The 17,468-nt window shown below is 39.0% G+C and overlaps 1 protein-coding gene across 2 annotated transcripts in view; it reads left to right on the plus strand.

The window, feature by feature from the left end:
• Positions 1-1,802: 1,802 nt before the first annotated feature.
• Positions 1,803-17,468, plus strand: part of CCDC148 (coiled-coil domain containing 148) — a 58,092-nt gene continuing 42,426 nt past the window's right edge. The window contains exons 1-8 of one of the 2 annotated variants that reach the window (XM_054209063.1): positions 1,803-1,939; positions 4,040-4,109; positions 9,316-9,437; positions 15,274-15,377; positions 15,989-16,071; positions 16,228-16,391; positions 16,653-16,748; positions 16,842-17,023. In XM_054209063.1, the coding sequence (XP_054065038.1) occupies positions 4,055-4,109; positions 9,316-9,437; positions 15,274-15,377; positions 15,989-16,071; positions 16,228-16,391; positions 16,653-16,748; positions 16,842-17,023 (806 nt within the window). In that variant the 5' untranslated portion in view covers positions 1,803-1,939; positions 4,040-4,054. The remainder of the gene's footprint in view (positions 1,940-4,039; positions 4,110-9,315; positions 9,438-15,273; positions 15,378-15,988; positions 16,072-16,227; positions 16,392-16,652; positions 16,749-16,841; positions 17,024-17,468) is intronic. The other variant, XM_054209062.1, reaches the window with a different exon arrangement.

The following is a 17,468-nucleotide window of genomic DNA, read 5'->3' on the forward strand; positions in this document are numbered from 1 at the left end:
TAAGATTTTCCATGGGTTATGTTTGTAAGAATGAAAAATGGAAGTAGATTTTATGCTCTTTTGAATTGCCGAATCACAGTTCTTCCCTCTGCCCCGGGGAGACTGAGATCAGCAGGGATTTCCTGGGACTCCTGACGGGAACCCTGTGCTCTAAGAACAGGGATAGCAGTTTGCCCCTAGCAACAGAAAGCATCTCTGCCGTCATACTGATATGAATGAATACCCAATGTAAAACTGATGATGGAGGCCCTTTCTAAGGACTAACCTTGTGAAAAGAGCAGAGTTAGAGAATCTTTTGACGTAAATTGTTTATTATGTACTGCTGTACTCAAACATACCACTGAATTCCCTCTCTTAACTTAAGCATGGGGAAGTTGAGTGCTGAGAATTGCAAGTGCTGGCAGGCAAAGAAAAGCCAGTTTTCGTTGTTGCAAATCTCTCATTTTGACGTTGCAAGGAACTTTGATGTCTCGGTCTGTAGTTAGGACTATCCCATGTTGCGTTTTCCTTTATAGATATATTTTCCTGCTTTTAATTTGAGGGATTCTGGCAACTTGGTCAAAGCTGCTGCTGTCACTGGGCTGTTACAAATCTAACAAGTCCAAATGGTTCCACAAAGTGTGTGCAGACAACCCACTTCAAGTCTAATGCAGGTATATTTATTTCTGTTTGCAGAAGCTCAGAATATGGTAGCCTTGCTGATATCTCTGCTAAGGAAAATCAATGTTTCCGCGTTCATAATAAGCATAGTACACAAACACCCTCAAGAGAACTTGCTGCTGTTAAAAATCATGCTGCTGATCTGTAGAGCTCGACTGGCTCCACTGGAGAATGGTCATACTTGTTCAGAATCCTTGTGTTAGTTCTTCCCCCTTGTTTTCTTGGCCTTATGTACATATAGGTTATATTTGATGGTGTAAGAAGAGACTTGGTGCTGTTATTCTTCACTCTTACGTTATTAAGAATATCAGTAGGGTTATAGAAATACCAAGCCGCAGTTGAATATTCACGTCTTCCTGAATGAGGCTAGGAATTGTGATGACTTGTGATCTTTCTAAGAAAGTGATATATGAAAGTCTGTGTTACACTGGTCCATCAAAAAAGCTTTAACACAAAGAATTTCAATATACTGCAATGCTTTTCCTTTTTTCTAAATTTAGGTATGTGGTTGATGTGCTCTTCCAGGGAAGATTTACTCTTCAAGGGTTGTTTTACTCTTCAGCAAAGAAAAAAAAGCCTGGTTTTGTTTCTTTGTGATTCACATTGAAAGCCTTAAGAAGAAATAATTGTCAAGTAGTAGTAAACAAATATTTTGAATTTTCCTATATTTTTTTTTCTACTTTTTGAGCTTTTATTATTAGTGTTTTAAGTTTTCCTGTTTAATCTTAATGACTATAAATTCAGTGGAAGATTATGTCACATAATTCTGCTGGAGCTTAAAGATAATGCTGGATATTATAAAGTCCCCAGGAAATTACACTAGTTTGCAGCATTTCACTCTTTTTTTTTCCTTTTTTTTTTTTTGTTTTTTTGTTTAAGATTTCCCCTCTGGCCTCTTTTTTTAATTACAGGATTTTGTGATGTGTCTGCTTCCCCTTCCACCTGGGAAGAAGATTTTGGAGGCTGGAAATCTAAGGAATTATGACACTAGGGATACAAAACTAATCCTAATTTACAGACCTGTAAAGAACCTGAATAAAAAGAATTTTCTTTAAACGTCTTTTTAAATTGATCAGCTTATAGCTTAAAAGTTTGTGTGTTGGTGATTGGACCTTTCTTGTTACAGTTATATTTCCAGTGATTCCTCCAAGAAATAGAGAAAGACAAGCCTGTGCATAGGCAACCTTTCTAAGAAGAAGCAGAAAAAATATATTTTGTCTTTAGTGGGAAAAGAAGCAGCATTTAAACTCTTTTTGTGCATCTTGAAGAGATAAGTAAGGTAAATCCCATGCTTTACTGTGTTATGTAAATCCCTACCTTAAGGCTTTACATATATAATTGATTTGATTATTTAAAAAATCTGTTCCAACTGAAGTATATATATAAAAAATTATATGTAGATAAATTGATGTATAGATAAAACATTACCATGACAAATAGGCCAAAGTTTCTTCTGATATGGAGAATTACCTCATTTGTCTGGATGAATTTGGCAGTGTACATGGTTACAAGTTGAAACCAAATAATTGCTTTAAGTGGAGAAAAATGGCATCAACGGTATGAATGTGCTAACCTTTTTCTTCCTTTCTTTTTCCCTTGACTTTTGAGGAGTGTGTAGACTTTGGGATAGAACTGTGAATTTATCTACAGGTGACTATTAGATTGTAAAATACACATTAATCTTTTGAAAGGGGAATGAACTCCCACATGTACTGTCATATTTTCTTACTCTCATGTATCTTAAATTTCAATCTTTGTGATCAGATGATGACATTCAATGCAGCTTCTGACCACCTGATATTGTCAATTACTTTCAGAACAAATTTGAAAAGGTCCCTTTATTGTTAATGAATGGTCACTCTTGGGTGAAGGCAGATGACATTTAGAATTTGATATTTTTGGTTTAGTGCAAGGGACAGTTTCATAGCGTTGTTAAATAACACTGAAGAAATTGCATGAAGAAGCATGGAGAAATGTCACACTTTATTGATGAGTGTTCACTATTTTCTACTTGGTTTGGCCATGGAATAGTCACTGTACAAAGCCTGGTGGTCATGAATTTTCTTTGCCTTGTAACTTGCATAGTTAACAAGTAGAGAATTAATATCAAACTGACTTTGAGCCACAGGAACAGTAGTGTGTGTGTATGTAGGTGTACTGTTATGGCTGTGATTTCAACAGCACTTACCATTTGTTTGCAGTAATAGTGGAAGCTCGTTCATGCAACTGTTGTCCATCTAGGTTGGATTTTTACACTTTAGCTGTTTTTGAGGATTCTGCAATGCAGAATGTTGTCATGAAGAAACATAGCTCACAGGAAAGTAAGGTGCTAAATATCTTTGGTTGAAGTCTCGCATTTTTATTTGACTGAAATTAATAGCTCTTTGTCAGAGTAGTTCCCTTTCCATTGTTTCTGCTGCTCTTGTTCCCTCCTTCTTGTTGCATTGTGCCATCCTTGGAATTTGTATGGATAAACTGGTTCAGCAGAGAAATAACTCCACGATACACAAATTCACAGATTTTGCTGATCTGCTGTTTACTGTGTTGCTACTTGCTGTGGGACCAGACAAATGTCAAAGGTGTAGCCAAGTGGATGGAATTTTGTATGTAGGAAACTTTGGTACTGTAGAGCCGGGATCGAGAGAGAGGGTTTGTGGGGAGGCTGGTTGAATGTGAGCTGCCCCTTCTGGCACAATTCATCTATTGATTCAGTTCAACTGAAACACCTTGTTTTGATCTATTGCTTTTCTTTGTATGCAAGACCATGCTTAATTGAGGTGAAAGTAAGGTTTTTAAGACATCAAAGTTTTTTACTATGTTGTATACCGTGTTGCATCTTAAACGTCAGGTTATCCCCAAGATGATGTGAATGCTTGATACGTGCCGCCTGTCATAGTTGCTCATCAGGAGCTAAGCCGCTGTTGCTGAAACAGCTGACTTGGGTTGACAAGTGTTAATAGAGACCCTTAAAGGGGATGTATAGGGATCCATACATAAACCACAGTCTCTAAATATAAGAAGAGAGTGATCTTTTCAGGCTTGATTTCTAAAAAGCAAAGGACAGCTCAAAAATTTACATTACGTTTGCGTCAATAAGATTGTTATATTTTGAAAAGCAAAAGTAAAGAATAGGTTGTCTATGTGACAGCATTACAGTTTCATTAAGGAAATAATATTTTGATTTCTTAGCTACTAAATGATACGAGGCACATGAAATCTCTCTTAAAATGAAAGATGAAATTGTGGAATTTCTGTCTAATTACATTTGTAGTGAGATGTGCCCTCTCTTCTCAGAAAACTATATGGATTTTTAGAATGTGTTTTTCAGATTGTATCCACAATGTTGATATTCTCAAAACTTCTGTTTGTTTCTCAACAGCTATAAAAAATAAAAATGAGCGAACCAGATCGTGCAACATTCTTTACAATTCACAGGACTGGTGATGTAGGTATGTATGCTATCATGTTCAAATTTAATTGTTTTATCACAATCTAGAATAGAACTACTTATGAAATACTCTGTGCAATTAATAGCTGCATATGGAAACTACTATAGCATTTTGATCGTAGAATTATAGAATGGTTTGTGTTGGAAGGGACCTTAAAGCCCAGCCAGTGGCACCCCCTGCCCTGGGCAGGGACACCTCCCACCAGCCCAGGTTGCTCCAAGCCCCGTCCAACCTGGCCTTGAACCCCTCCAGGGATGGGGCAGCCACAGCTTCTCTGGGCAACCTGGGCCAGGGGCTCACCGCCCTCACAGCCAACAATTTCTGCCTCACATCTCATCTCAATCTCCCCTCTTGCAGTGTAAAACCCTTCCCCCTCGTCCCATGGCTCCCCTCCCTGCTCCAGAGTCCCTCCCCAGCTTTCCTGGAGCCCCTTGAGGGCCTGGAAGGGGCTGGAAGGTCTCCCCAGAGCCTTCTCTTCTCCAGGCTGAACCCCCCCAGCTCTCTCAGCCTGTCCCCACAGCAGAGGGGCTCCAGCCCTCCCAGCATCTCCGTGGCCTCCTCTGGCCCCGCTCCAACAGCTCCGTGTCCTTCTGCTGTTGGTGCCCCAGAGCTGGAGGCAGCGCTGCAGGGGGGTCTCACAGAGCGGGGCAGAGGGGCAGAATCCCCCCCTGGCCCTGCTGCCCACGCTGCTGGGGATGTAGCCCAGGCTGCGGGGGGTTCTGGGCTGCTAGCGCACGTTGCCAGCTCACGTCCAATTTTTCATCCACCAGGATTCCCAAGTCCTTCTCAGCAGGGCTGTTCTCCATCCATTCAACACCCAGTCTTCGTGATATGGGGGACTGCCCTGGTGTTTGACTTGAAAAAAGTCTTTCCACAATGAGGCATCATCTGGAGTCATGTTGTCAAACTTTCTGTAGGTGTGTGGCAGAGGAAAATCCTTCAGGGAGACTTGAGGGTGGATGGTGGGATAGCTTTGCGGGATTTACCTTTAACGTTTTATATAAGACCCCTCTGCAAAACTGTATGTCAGACATAGCGCTTCCAGCCACTATGCTTTTAATAGTGAATGGAAAAAAAATCTTTCTACTGATACCTACTGGCAAGTTTCACTACTAAAGGAACCTAAAAAAGAGGTTGGAAAGAAAAGACCTATTCCTTATCCCTATAAGCTTCCTAGCTTATGTAAAGTTACTGAGGATCTGTGCGCTAAAGCTTTACAGTACTGGGGCAAAAGTTCAAGTATTTTCATTTACCATTGTAATTGTATCTCAACCTTTGGCAAATAGTTGTTCTAGAAAATTGTGAAAAGCCATTTTAAAAGCTAAAAGTTAATATTTTATATTTTTATTTGTAAGTGTATACATTTGTGGGTGTACACATATCTATAAAAATTATTTTCTTTGTAAAATTTAAGACACATCCAATATATTACCTATTAAATACAAAGTTTGCATCCTATATGCCAAGACCCTGATTTTGGAATTAATCTCAAATGGATAGATCCCATTGACTTCTGAAAATTCCTCAGAATAAAGTCCTCAGTAGAAGAAGAAACAGATGAAGATTAGTAGTGGAGATTCATAAGGTTCAGATATATAGGAAAAAGCATATTAAAGGCAAAGATAAAATGAAATTATTTGGGGTTAGAGGTTTGGAAATTGAACTTATCTTTCATTCCTCCTCATTCTTTTCTTAGATGTGGGGGACATTATTAAGTTGGTGAAGATGTGTTACCTGAGGAAGTACCTCAGGTACCTACTTTCTCTAACATTAGTTCTATATGTAGCTATGTATGTTTATATGTTTTATATAAAACCTTTTTAAGAGTGTAGAAAATATCAGATTATGTTGCTAAATTATATTTGGGACTTTCAGCTACAGCTCTAAGGCTTCCAAACATTGCCGCAAGCTTTTTTTGTTTAGAAACCAAACATAGTAACAGTGTTGGGTTTTTTCCCTTTAGGTACCACCAAGTTTAATCTTTTTAAGTAAATGGATTCTCACTGCTTATTCACTGTTCTCCAATACATTTTTCTGTGGTTAGAACAGTTTAAGACAACCTATCCAAAGAAAAACAGTGCTTCTCCCTGTTATTTTATAGCATTCCTTGTTCTGTCTATTCATTTAGTGGGATGGTTCATTCTCCCTTCCCAGTTGTTTTCTGCACTGTATTTGTTATTGCTTCCTGTACAGTAGTGTACACTTTTACATTTTTCATCCTGTTTTTCCATGCTTTTTGTTGTCAGCCCTCTTCTCTCATTTTATATTGTGAGAAAGAAAGGCTGCAAAAAAGATTACATGGATTTGTTTTTTGATCACGTCTCTTATTCTTACTACCCCGTATTGAGGAATAAGGCTGGCATAGAGAAAGCAGGGTTTCAAGAGCCAGCGGGGAGTGAGAGCTGTCAAACAGGGACAGCAAACTGTCATTTCATCAAGTAGTTTAAGAAGATGACGATGCTGATGTAGACCAAAGAGAACTGGTCAGGAGATTGCAGGTTCGAGTGCTATACTCAGATAGGGTTCCTACCCCTGGATGTCCGTACCACAGTTCAGAACCAGTGGTGAGAGACCTCTGCTAGTGAAACCATTTAGGAGCTCCTTCAGATCAGGAATGAGAAGTTAGAGTGGCAAGGCTAAAAGCTGACTGTAGCAGGAGGACTTTGTCAATGTGTGCATTGACGTCCGTGTAGGATGCACGTACAACACTTCCAAACACACTGACGCTTGGTGCTTACAGAGGTCTCTGCTGCAGCAGCAACGGGCGCTTCGGGGAGAGATTTAGATCTTTATCGCCTCTGGAAGATACAGTGTCCCACCTTCGTTCTGACACTTACCTGCTGTCCCACCTTCGTTCTGACACTTACCTGCTGTCCCACCTTCGTTCTGACACTTACCTGCTGTCCCACCTTCGTTCTGACACTTACCTGCTGTCCCACCTTCGTTCTGACACTTACCTGCTGTCCCACCTTCGTTCTGACACTTACCTGCTGTCCCACCTTCGTTCTGACACTTAGCCGCATCATAGCATGCTCTCTTGCAATTAACTGAGGATCCCTAATGCTGTCACATCACGTTATCATGCTTTTCAAAGATCAGGAGATTCATAAGCACCATACCAAGGAGTTGTACTTAATGACTTCTAGCAGTAGTTACTGTCGCTGAGTACTACAACTAACAGTTACTGCTCCTTTTCTAATGAATGTGACAGGATGCATCTCCTGACTTATCTCCCCGGTGCTCCCAGGCATTTGCCTGCAGGGAGCCTGAAGCAGAAATGTTGTGGAATTGCTCTGAAGCTCCCGCCATACCCTGCTGTTCGTGGCTGTGGATGCTGGTGTTACTGCCCGAAATGACTCCCAGCAGGGTAGAAGTGAGTCTTAGCCTTTGGGAGCAGTAACGAAGGAGCAATAGGCTTAGGAGGAAGAACTGAATGAGTGGCTTTTCAGAGGGTTTGGTGACAGAACTTTTACTTCTTTGAACATAGAATGATGTTCCATGATCTCTGCTGAACGATGTTGTAAGCAATCTCAGCAGGAAGGCAAAAAAATCTTCACATAAAACCTTCCTGATTTAAGGATGAGAACTTTAAACTTGGATTGACGGGGAATAGAAGCCCACAGATGAACAAAGCTACCTAAAGGCCTAAAATCTGGGAGAAAGAAGATTATTCATACTAAGCTCATTGGAGGGATAGAATGGAAGAAATTAGGGGATCAAACTACTGAATGTTTTTTGTGTAAGGTATATAAAGAATAAAAAAGTAGTCATAATACAAAATCAAAGCTATAACCCGGTTAGCATAACACTGATTTGGTGGAATTAATTTGCATGTTGAGAAGATTAGCGGCGAAGAAAGCAGGACTGACAAGCAGGAGGAGAGGAGGAAGCCTTCCTCTGTGTAGGTGGTGTATCCTTGCAAGTTCAGAGAGTGGAAACTGCAAAGGGATTGCCTGTGGAAACTGTGGGTGATGATTAGAGGGGAAGAAAGACGCAGTTCTGTTTGCATGGGAGTCTGGCATAAGCCAATGACCCAGGAGAATCTGTCCATTAATATTAGGCAGCTGTGTATCTAAGGTTACCGTGAGTGTGCTGCTTTCTTTTTCTGTTAACAAATCTTGTTCAGATGGGATTTGCAGCCTTGGTTTTCTGGATTTGTTCTGATATAGCTGCTGGTCTTCTCAGGCCTTGGCTCACCCAGTTTTAGGTGTATACATAACATGCCTTGGGTTAAAGTGGCCATGAATTGGTGGAAGTTATCATTCTTAGGAAGCTGACAAGGGGGAAGAGAAATAAAGCTAGTGGACTTTAGGAACGTGAATGTAAGCTCAAAGGGGGACTCCATGGTAAACTTGAGGTGACTGTTGTTTGGGGAATATGGCAATCCCTCAATGAAACTTCTTAAAGGGATCATTGTAAGGTATCTTCACTGTGTGGTGAAAGACCAGCTTGGTTAAATCTTCCTTGACTACAAATGCTTTTTCAGCAAAATTACTTCCTCTGGGTTTTTTTGGACAATGGTCTTTCAATACTGTCATGGACTTTCAAATACTGTTGATAGGACTGCATAAAGAGGATGTTATAATTCATTCTGCATGCAGCAGAAACCAAGTATGATGTTTTCCTTGAAATTTAGTGCCTTTCTCTTTTTTTAAGGAAGTACATCGTTTTCCCAGGGGCCTACAGAAGTTTAATAGCGAAATTATACTGTTCTTATGGCTGGAGATAGAATGGAAAATGTAACTGCAACTCACTGTTTACATATAATTAGTAGTTATGTACCTTTTAGAAGAAAATTACTCCTATTGCTCGATCCATAGGTTACAATAAATATTGAGGTAGTTTTCCAATTTGTGAAATAAGAATGCATATATTGAAACTCGGGTATTTCCGTATTAGAATTTACTAAAATACCAGTAAACCCACCTGAAAGTGAATTATTCTTTAAGTTCACATATAAAAAAAACCTTTTTAAATAAAGTCGTTGTAAACAGACAAATGATTAATGTTTCTTATATAATTTATACTATCTTGCATTTGTTTCAAATTCTTATTCACTAACTAAAAATCTCTTTGTTATGGAAACCTTTAATGGTTAAAATATACTTTTTCTAATTTCTATCTATAATGGTTTCATTTTATGACTCACTCTTAAAATATTTCTCCAGAATTTGAAATGACTAGATGTGTTTTATGTGATAACTAGAAAATCTGGTGATTCCTATGAGAAATGGTCTTTGCAGCCAGAAATATAAACCTATTGACTACAAACATCTCTTTGAACTTGCTGCAGTAGAAAAAATGGCATCTGCAAAAATTCAGTTAAAGGTATGATTTTTTTATTATTTGTAATGTGAATAATTTTAAAATTCAATGATCACATTTCTTTTTGCTGCCCCAAGGAATCTGAGAATGAATAGGGATAACAAATTGCTGTGACATTGTTCAGCAAAAGGGGTCAAAAGATGAGAGTTTATCACAGTTAGCGTTACTGTGATTTGGACACGTTAATGCCAGAGCATGGAATTCCTTTGAATCAGAGGTGCAAAATATGCATGGATTCTGCTTCCCAAAAAGACAGGGAAAGTTTGTACATACTCATATTCTCTGCAAGTCTGATCTTAGAGACGTTTAATAAATCCATGCAACAGCGGGTGGTGCCATATGAGTTGAAAAGAGCAAAGCAATATAGTATCTTAAAAAAGGAGATACAATTTTGAAAGAATTTTGGCCATGGTACACCCAACGTCTTCAACGATGTGCAAGTTAATTAGAGTACAATATGAAGAGAAGAATTTGTAAACCCAAGAAAGAAAATGGAAAGTGGAAACCAGTCTCTAAATATGGGAGAGGACCGGGGTGAACACTGGTAGCTCTCCAGGCAGCCTCCCTGCATCCTTTACACTAGGCATACGCCAAAAGTTATGACAGAGTTTTACCTTTGTAGAAGAAGGACCAAATATTAAAGAAAATGTAAAGAGAGAACCAGAAAGATTAAGATATAGCTCAGACGTAGCTAACTCTAGAATACTGCATATGACCTTCATCATCATAGTACACCGCCCCCATCCCCCCAAATAATAAAGAAAAAGAATGAACTTTTTTTTTTATTTTTCATAAGAAAACCTAAAGGAGTTAAACACTTTCAAGTATTTTGAGTTCGGTGTTGATTATACTTACTGATGTTAATACAAGTCTATGTAAGATAGGTAAATGAAATTTGACAACTTGATACTAGAACTAACTGCAGATAAACCACTTCGTATGTGAGTGGCTTATCTCATTCAGATTCATACATGATCTGTTCTAATTTGCTTAGCTTTACACTACCTTTAGACAAGCAAATGCAAGGAGGCGGATTGACTTTTGTCCTTTTCTTCTGCCAAAAACCTAAGGAGGACTTCGGAGCATCATTGTATTCTCTTTCTTATTCTTGTCTTTTTAAAATTTCTCCATCTTTATTTTAACAGAATACTAAAATCGATGATGTATATCCCTGCTTTGAAAAGAGGCTTTGTAAAAATGACATTCTATTTTTACAAAGCTTTATTTGCTTTATGCTTGCAGGAATGAAAATGTGCTTTTTCCACAGTATCAAGGAAGATTTTCTTTAAACACACAGGATGCTAGCCTGCTGGTCAAGGTGTCTCTTCTTTGGGTCATATCCCAAAGCAGAACTGTTGTATGAGACCTATGTTACGTTATGTCAACTCTCGGGTGCCTCGTTTATCTGGAATGCAGTTTACCTTTGTTGTTAATGTAGCCAGCAGATTTGTATTTAGCCTGGTTTATTAGCTTGGGTTCAGTGCTGCATGCACGCAGCTTTTCTGCCTCCAGAGGTGCATCTGCTTGAGAAACAGTTCAGCTTTCACGTGACGTGACAACTAAACCCTTAGGTCCTGTTGGACCTTGGCATGGAGCCGTTCAGGTGGCTTTGTGGCATGCTTCTGGAACTGGGATGATCTCAGCACTTGCAGACCTGAGGTGGCTGCTGATGCTTGTGTTGCAGGTTGCAGTAAGACGGACCAGCTGCTGGGTGACACCGCGCAATTAGCAATCAGAGTCAGGTAGTGTGAGTTCTGAGACTGCAGCACTGGGGAAATCAGAGAGCGGCTTTGATAGCAGCCAGGCCTCACTGGGTAGAACCAGTCCGGTTAAACTGAGATAGCTTTAAAAGATGACATGCTTGAGTGCCATTGTATCTTGCTTCCCAGTGGGTCTTCTATGAATATGTATCGCCTGGCTTGTCAGTCTTGGTTACATACAACACTGGAGAGCTGATGAATTTTATTTTTATTTTTTTAAATATCATGCCATTCTGAGGGGGTCCTTCTGATTGCTTCCAACATTACATACAAACCAACAGGGAAAACATGGAATATTTTTGTGAACAAGCTCCTTAGATGGCAAACCCAAATGTACGAGAAGACTGTGGTTCATCTTAGCTCTCATCCAGCTGTACACTAAATAGTTTGTTCACGATGTTGCAGTGGGCAGAAAATAACATATTTTAGTCTCAACAAGTTTGTCGTAAGAAAATAAATTCTTTGAAACCTATTTATGAGTTTAGGTGTTTTCCGTGCAGCTTATCATAAGGCTGTAGCTATTAAGCCACAACAGAATTTTAAGTGTTGCATTTCTTGTTTTTAATGGGACAGCCAAGACATGGATGTTCTTTTATGCGGGATTGTGTGTAAGTACTTGTGTATTGCAAGTAGCTGGAGCAGGGTTGGAGGGTGACGGTGGTTAGGAATAAATAGATTTTGGTTTTAGCTGTGGATGTCCAGAAATTCTTTGGATTTGTATTTTTAAGAACTTCCCTTTAAAAAATTTTGCTTTTTTTGAAGGAGAGTATGTGCCAAACTGCCAGAAACGCAGATGCCCAACAAGTCTCCAGCCTCTCTGGAGCACGTGTTTCTGCCTCTGTATGTTTTCCTTTTCAGTTGTGTGGAAATAGTGTAAAATATTGATCCAGAAACACGGTGGAGGGCTAACTCCTTGGAAGAGTGGAACTGCTTTTAGCGTATAACTGTTTCCCTGATAAATGTTGTATCTTTAGAAGAAAACAAAAATCAAATTCACAGAAAGAAGTGATTTCTGAAGAAACTGACACTGATACACATTCAGCTGAAATAGTTCCTTTAGGCTGAGAAACAAAAGAGAAGAGGACAGAAATTACCAATTTGAAACAGACCCCTCAGCATAATGTCATTTGGATGCTTTTTCAGGAAACTGCGAATCCAGTGCAAGGATAACACGGTTTTGTATGCGTAGGCTGTGCTAACATGGCAATTTAGTGTCTCTCCAGTCTTTGGCTGTTCCTCTGAACAGTTGCAATTTTGTGGATAGCCATTGTAATGAAAGGTGATGTGGAGAGTATAGAAACTATGCAAAATGCAGTGACTAAAGTTTCTTGTGTGGATGACTAAGGGTCCAGATCAGATGATGCCTCTGGCACGTATAAAATATAATTCAGAGTCTTCATTCAGACAGGATGGCAGAGTTCAAAGGGAAATTTGCTGAAGACATACAGGAGTCTGATAAAGTTCTTAAAAAAAACAAAGATAATTTCCTTGAAATTCATGTCTAAAACATATTTAAAAGTTCTTTGAACAGAAGTTATTAAATGAAATATATTTGTTAGCAACAGAACCATATACTTTTTTTTTGTTCTGATGCTGTTTCTTAAACCTTAGTAAATGAAATATGTACAGTACCAACAAGCATAATTTACTAGTTTACACTACTATCCTGAAGGCCGTGCAACAAAAAAAGGGGTTGCTCGTGCAGGTCTTTCCTTTATATTTAAAATAGAAAAGGGTAATATTGAGTGAGAGAAAAATTGCATACTTTCTTTCTAGTATTGCTTCCTTTAATACATGTGGGTGTAATATATCAAAAGTTCTGGCAGATATTTCTTCATGGATTTGCAGTACAAAATTCTACTGAATTCATTCAAGCTTTAAACTAATTTCTCATCATCTGTCTTTTGGTATTTCACCTTTTCAAGTGTTTTCCAACTGAGTAGGTAGTAATATATGCTGAAAGCTCCACAGAGTATAGAATGTGCCCCCACCTACTACTTTTTTGTTGCTGATTCAAGCTACCCAAATTCAGAAGTGCTGGGTTACTTCTCTATTGAGGTAGAACCAAATAAGCAAACGGTAAATCAGTTGACCATTTAAGAAAGAAAAATACAGCACATAGAGAAAATGCTAATATTGCAGCACTTATAGATAAATATCATTGCCGTTGCTATAAAATAATTCCAAGGCATATTAAACTTTATGTACAGATCTGTTTCAATTTTCGTTTCCCATTAGTTTTGAAAATGTATTTTCAAATTACTTTAAATACAGTATTCTGTTTGCTGAAGTCTGTTTTTAAGCACCTAATGGTAATCAAGAGGAAGCTATAAGTAACTTTTTAAATATGAAAATGTGTAAGCAATAAAATAGGGAGACATTATCTTTGATTCAAAAGCATTGTAACATACTGATAGAAAGCATAAGCCAGGTGTTTTCAAACCGTTACAGTACAGTCACATATGCAGCTTCCTATAAACACCTTGTTTCTCAGTCACAGTCACAGAACCTCTCCATAGCACCTGTTGCAGCTTCTTACCCATCCGTGCCACTGCAGCAGGTTTGCTGCAAAAGCATGACGGATTAACCAAATTCTAGTTGTGGGTCTTCCTTGTGTGACTGTCTAGAAACCAGGTATGTTCAACCAGATACATTAAACTCATTCGTTTGAGAGGTGTAAATGCTTCTTGCTTCAAAATTTTAGGTATTTTGTTTTAAAGTAAGATTTCCGCTTTGGTGGTGGGTGAATGAGAGGCTGTGGTTCGAGAAGTGACGGGATTCTTGCTCACCTGTGCAGGAGTGCTGCAAAGAGAAGTTGTACAAGCACCTTCTTTGAGAAGGCTGCTTGGCAGCACCCGCCCGGGCGATGGAGGGTGGGCAGAACTCCCTGGAGGGGCTTTGCTCTCCCTGTTCTTGCGCGTGTGAACACGGAGGGCGCACTGTGTGGGTTGTCCAGCTTTCGCCAGCAGGAAAGCTGACGGAGCATTTGTAACAGGGCAAATTACCTCCACGTGAGCCAAGTGGCAAACTACCACTTTTGACTCAGAATGCCATTTCTTTCCTGAACTAGATGTGGAGTGGGATCTTTATTCATTTCTCCCTGTTCTGAACTGGGACAAGAGTTCCCAATTTATTTTTTTCTCTTGCCTTGCTACCGTTCTGCAGTAGAATACTGTATCTGCGTGAAGGAAAGTCTGGGGAGGAAAAAAACACAGGGTGTGTTTGAATTGTGGGAGCCTCTGGAATCAGAGCGGGTTTTGCAGCTGGAAGTTGGCTGGGGCAGGGACGAGGTCTGGTGTTAGGGAGGAAGGTGGTGGCTAGGTGGCAAAAGGAGAAGGAGCAGGAAAGGAGCTGACTCTGAACTGAAATGTATCTGCTGAGAGGCCAGAAGACAGTCATGGTGGCGGGAGTATGGGAGACAACTGACTTGTCTCAGGGGTTTCTGGCAGCCACAGACTTTTTCTGATCTTTTTCCTTCATTGTTAGTTGGCCAGGCTCATCTGGCTGCCACTTATCAGCCTTTCCCTGATGACGCTTCCTCTAGTTTAAGCGGTAACTCCATCTATCTCAAAAGCACGTATTTCTATTTTATCTGAAGTTGGAATTGGAAGCAATTTTTTTGTGAAGCCCTCAGACAGTTTCAGAGCCTCTTTAATTGGATAGATTTTGAAAAAGCACTCTTTTTTTTAGTAATCAATTTTTGAAATTCTTTTTCTTGAAAGACACACTTTCACTCTTTCATCTTCTCATCTGTAAGAAAGTGTATTTTTCTTTCTCCTGCTCATCTTCTTTCCCCTTCACCTCCTGGGAAATAGGGATGGGAAAGAAAGGAAGAAGAAGGGAAAGAAGAAAATGGACTGCATTTTTTCACTTTCTCCTCTCATTTAATTGTGATGTGAATGTAATAATTTTTTTTCATGAAAATTGGTTACATTTGAACCTGTTATTCTTCAGAAAAACATAGTTTTGAAAAAAGCTTTTAGGTTCGCCATTCTGAAGTTAAAAGTTTCCACAGGAAGGCATTTGATGAAGCTATTGAGCAGATTCAAAATACTTACAAGCTTTAATTCTTCCTGCAGATTAAAAAAACAGAGCAAATTTCAAAAATTAACAAAGAGCAAACGCTGCTAAAACAGCATCAGCGAGTATGGTGGCAAGAGCATAAAAGACTGAGTGAGAACAGGTAAGAGCTCAGGAATCTTAATTAGCCATTGTTAAAGAAATACTTCAGCAGACGGATTCTGGTGTGGCATACCAGGCACTTAGGAGGAGAAGATTAAAACACCTGAACTGAGGATAACTTTTTGTGCAGGGCATGAGAGTTTGTGAGCTACATTGAAAGAGGTCTGTAGACATGAAGAGGACGTGTGAAGGGAGGGGAGAACAGAGTAGATGTTCTGCATGTTCCTCTCCATGAGACCTCGTAGCTGTTTAGTTGACCTATCAACATCTGAAGAGCATGTAGTTGTAGGAGTATCAGACATTTTCAGATACTTTTTAATTCCTTCAGAATCTGTCTCTAGATACACATTTTGAGTTCCCACTTACAACAGGGAACATTAATAATGTCTGTGAGCTTGCATATTCTACATACAGCAGATCAATGAGAACTTCTTTGCTCAGAGGAGGGTGGCTTCCATATCACCTTCATGTCCGAGTCCTGCACTTCATACCTTCCCAGACAGAGAATCTCCCTTTTTACTTAGTTATTAGAGTATTGGAGGTTTATCGTTCTTGAAAACTTAATGAATTAGAAATTAAAGCTTCTGTAAAACTCATATTCATACTTTCCAGGCAAAAAGCAGAAGCAGATATAAAGACTTTTCTTGATGAAGAAAGCCATAAGCACAACTTTTTTTTGGATATGAGGGACTTGGGTAAGAATTTTTTATTCATGTCTTGATTATTTATTATAGTCAAAATTATCTTTATTTGTTTGAGTTTTTAAATCCCTGTCTTGACAGGTTTAGAAAGCACAGTGCTGTGTAATATTTTGTGTGTTTGAGAAAGCTTTATGTTTCATTTGGATCTAGAGCATAAATTATCAAAGGAGCGGGATACATACCAAAAAAATACTGTAGTTCCTATCTGGCAACTAAAAGAGAATTTGAAATCCAGGCTGTCTGAAATGCAGTGTTACCTCTCAGAAGAATCTTGTCTGAAATCTAAGTTCAATCCAGTTGAGATGTTACAGCAGGTTGGTATTTTAACTTTATTTTTACAATTTATTATCACTGTATTTTTAGCATTTTCATTTATTTTTATGTAATACTTTGAGAATATAACTCACCTTCAGAGTATCCAGTAACCTCTGTACTTGCCGTAGTGCAGATCTGCTTCACTAAAATATGTAAAAGCACAGCAGTGTGGAACTGGAAATCAGGCTCTTAGTTTCTAAGTAAGAGCTTTCATATTACAAGAAGATAAAGAAATAACAGTAACATAATTCATGTAATAGATCGAACTTGTGAAGAAGCAACAGAAGGCAATTTTGGAATTCCTTATCCTTGAAAGTCTGGCTTTGGAAAGAGAGCTTGAAGACTATAACACAAAAGTAAGCTTTTCCTTTTAAGTTTAATTAGCAAATTTTTTTTGAGAGAAAGTATAATGCAGAGTAGTCTGCTGAGTAGCGTTTTTTTCATCACAGGCAGTAGCGCATTCTTTTGAAGAGAAAAACGGACTTTTCCTTGAAGTTCCTTCAGCACTACTGTCTCTGGAATGCCCCTATCCTGAATTGAAGACCTTACTTATCAATGAATACCAAAAGCTTGCAAGTGGGTACCAGTCCAAGCTTCAAGAGATTGATCACCAGTTAAAAGTTTTATATAGGTAACAACATCTGTTTCTGGGTTTCTTTTGTTGGGTATAAAGTAAATAACTACCATGTATTTTGTAATGTATAGATCCTACGGTTGCCTTTACCATTAGAGTTGGTTCTATTTTATGCAGAGCAGAGAATGGTGATGCAGTGCCCAGCTCGCTGGGGTTAACTAGTCGGTAATGGCGCAGCTGGGGGAATGGAGGCAGTCCTTTGAAATGCTCTCATCTGAAATAATAAGCAAAATGCTTTGTGGATTAAAGAACCAACAAGCTGGTGTGCATCAAATGTCCTCTTCACGTGCTTTTGTATGAATAGAAATGATTCTTTCTGTGTGGTAATTACACTATCAAATTTATGTCAGAAAAGTACAGTCTTTCTGAGAGAGATTTAGAATGTGCTTATCTATAAAGCAGATAAATAGGTCCACTCTCTTCACAAATTTCAGATCACTGC

The sequence above is a fragment of the Rissa tridactyla genome, chromosome 7, assembly GCF_028500815.1.
Source record: "Rissa tridactyla isolate bRisTri1 chromosome 7, bRisTri1.patW.cur.20221130, whole genome shotgun sequence".
Classification (NCBI taxonomy): Eukaryota; Metazoa; Chordata; class Aves; order Charadriiformes; family Laridae; genus Rissa; species Rissa tridactyla.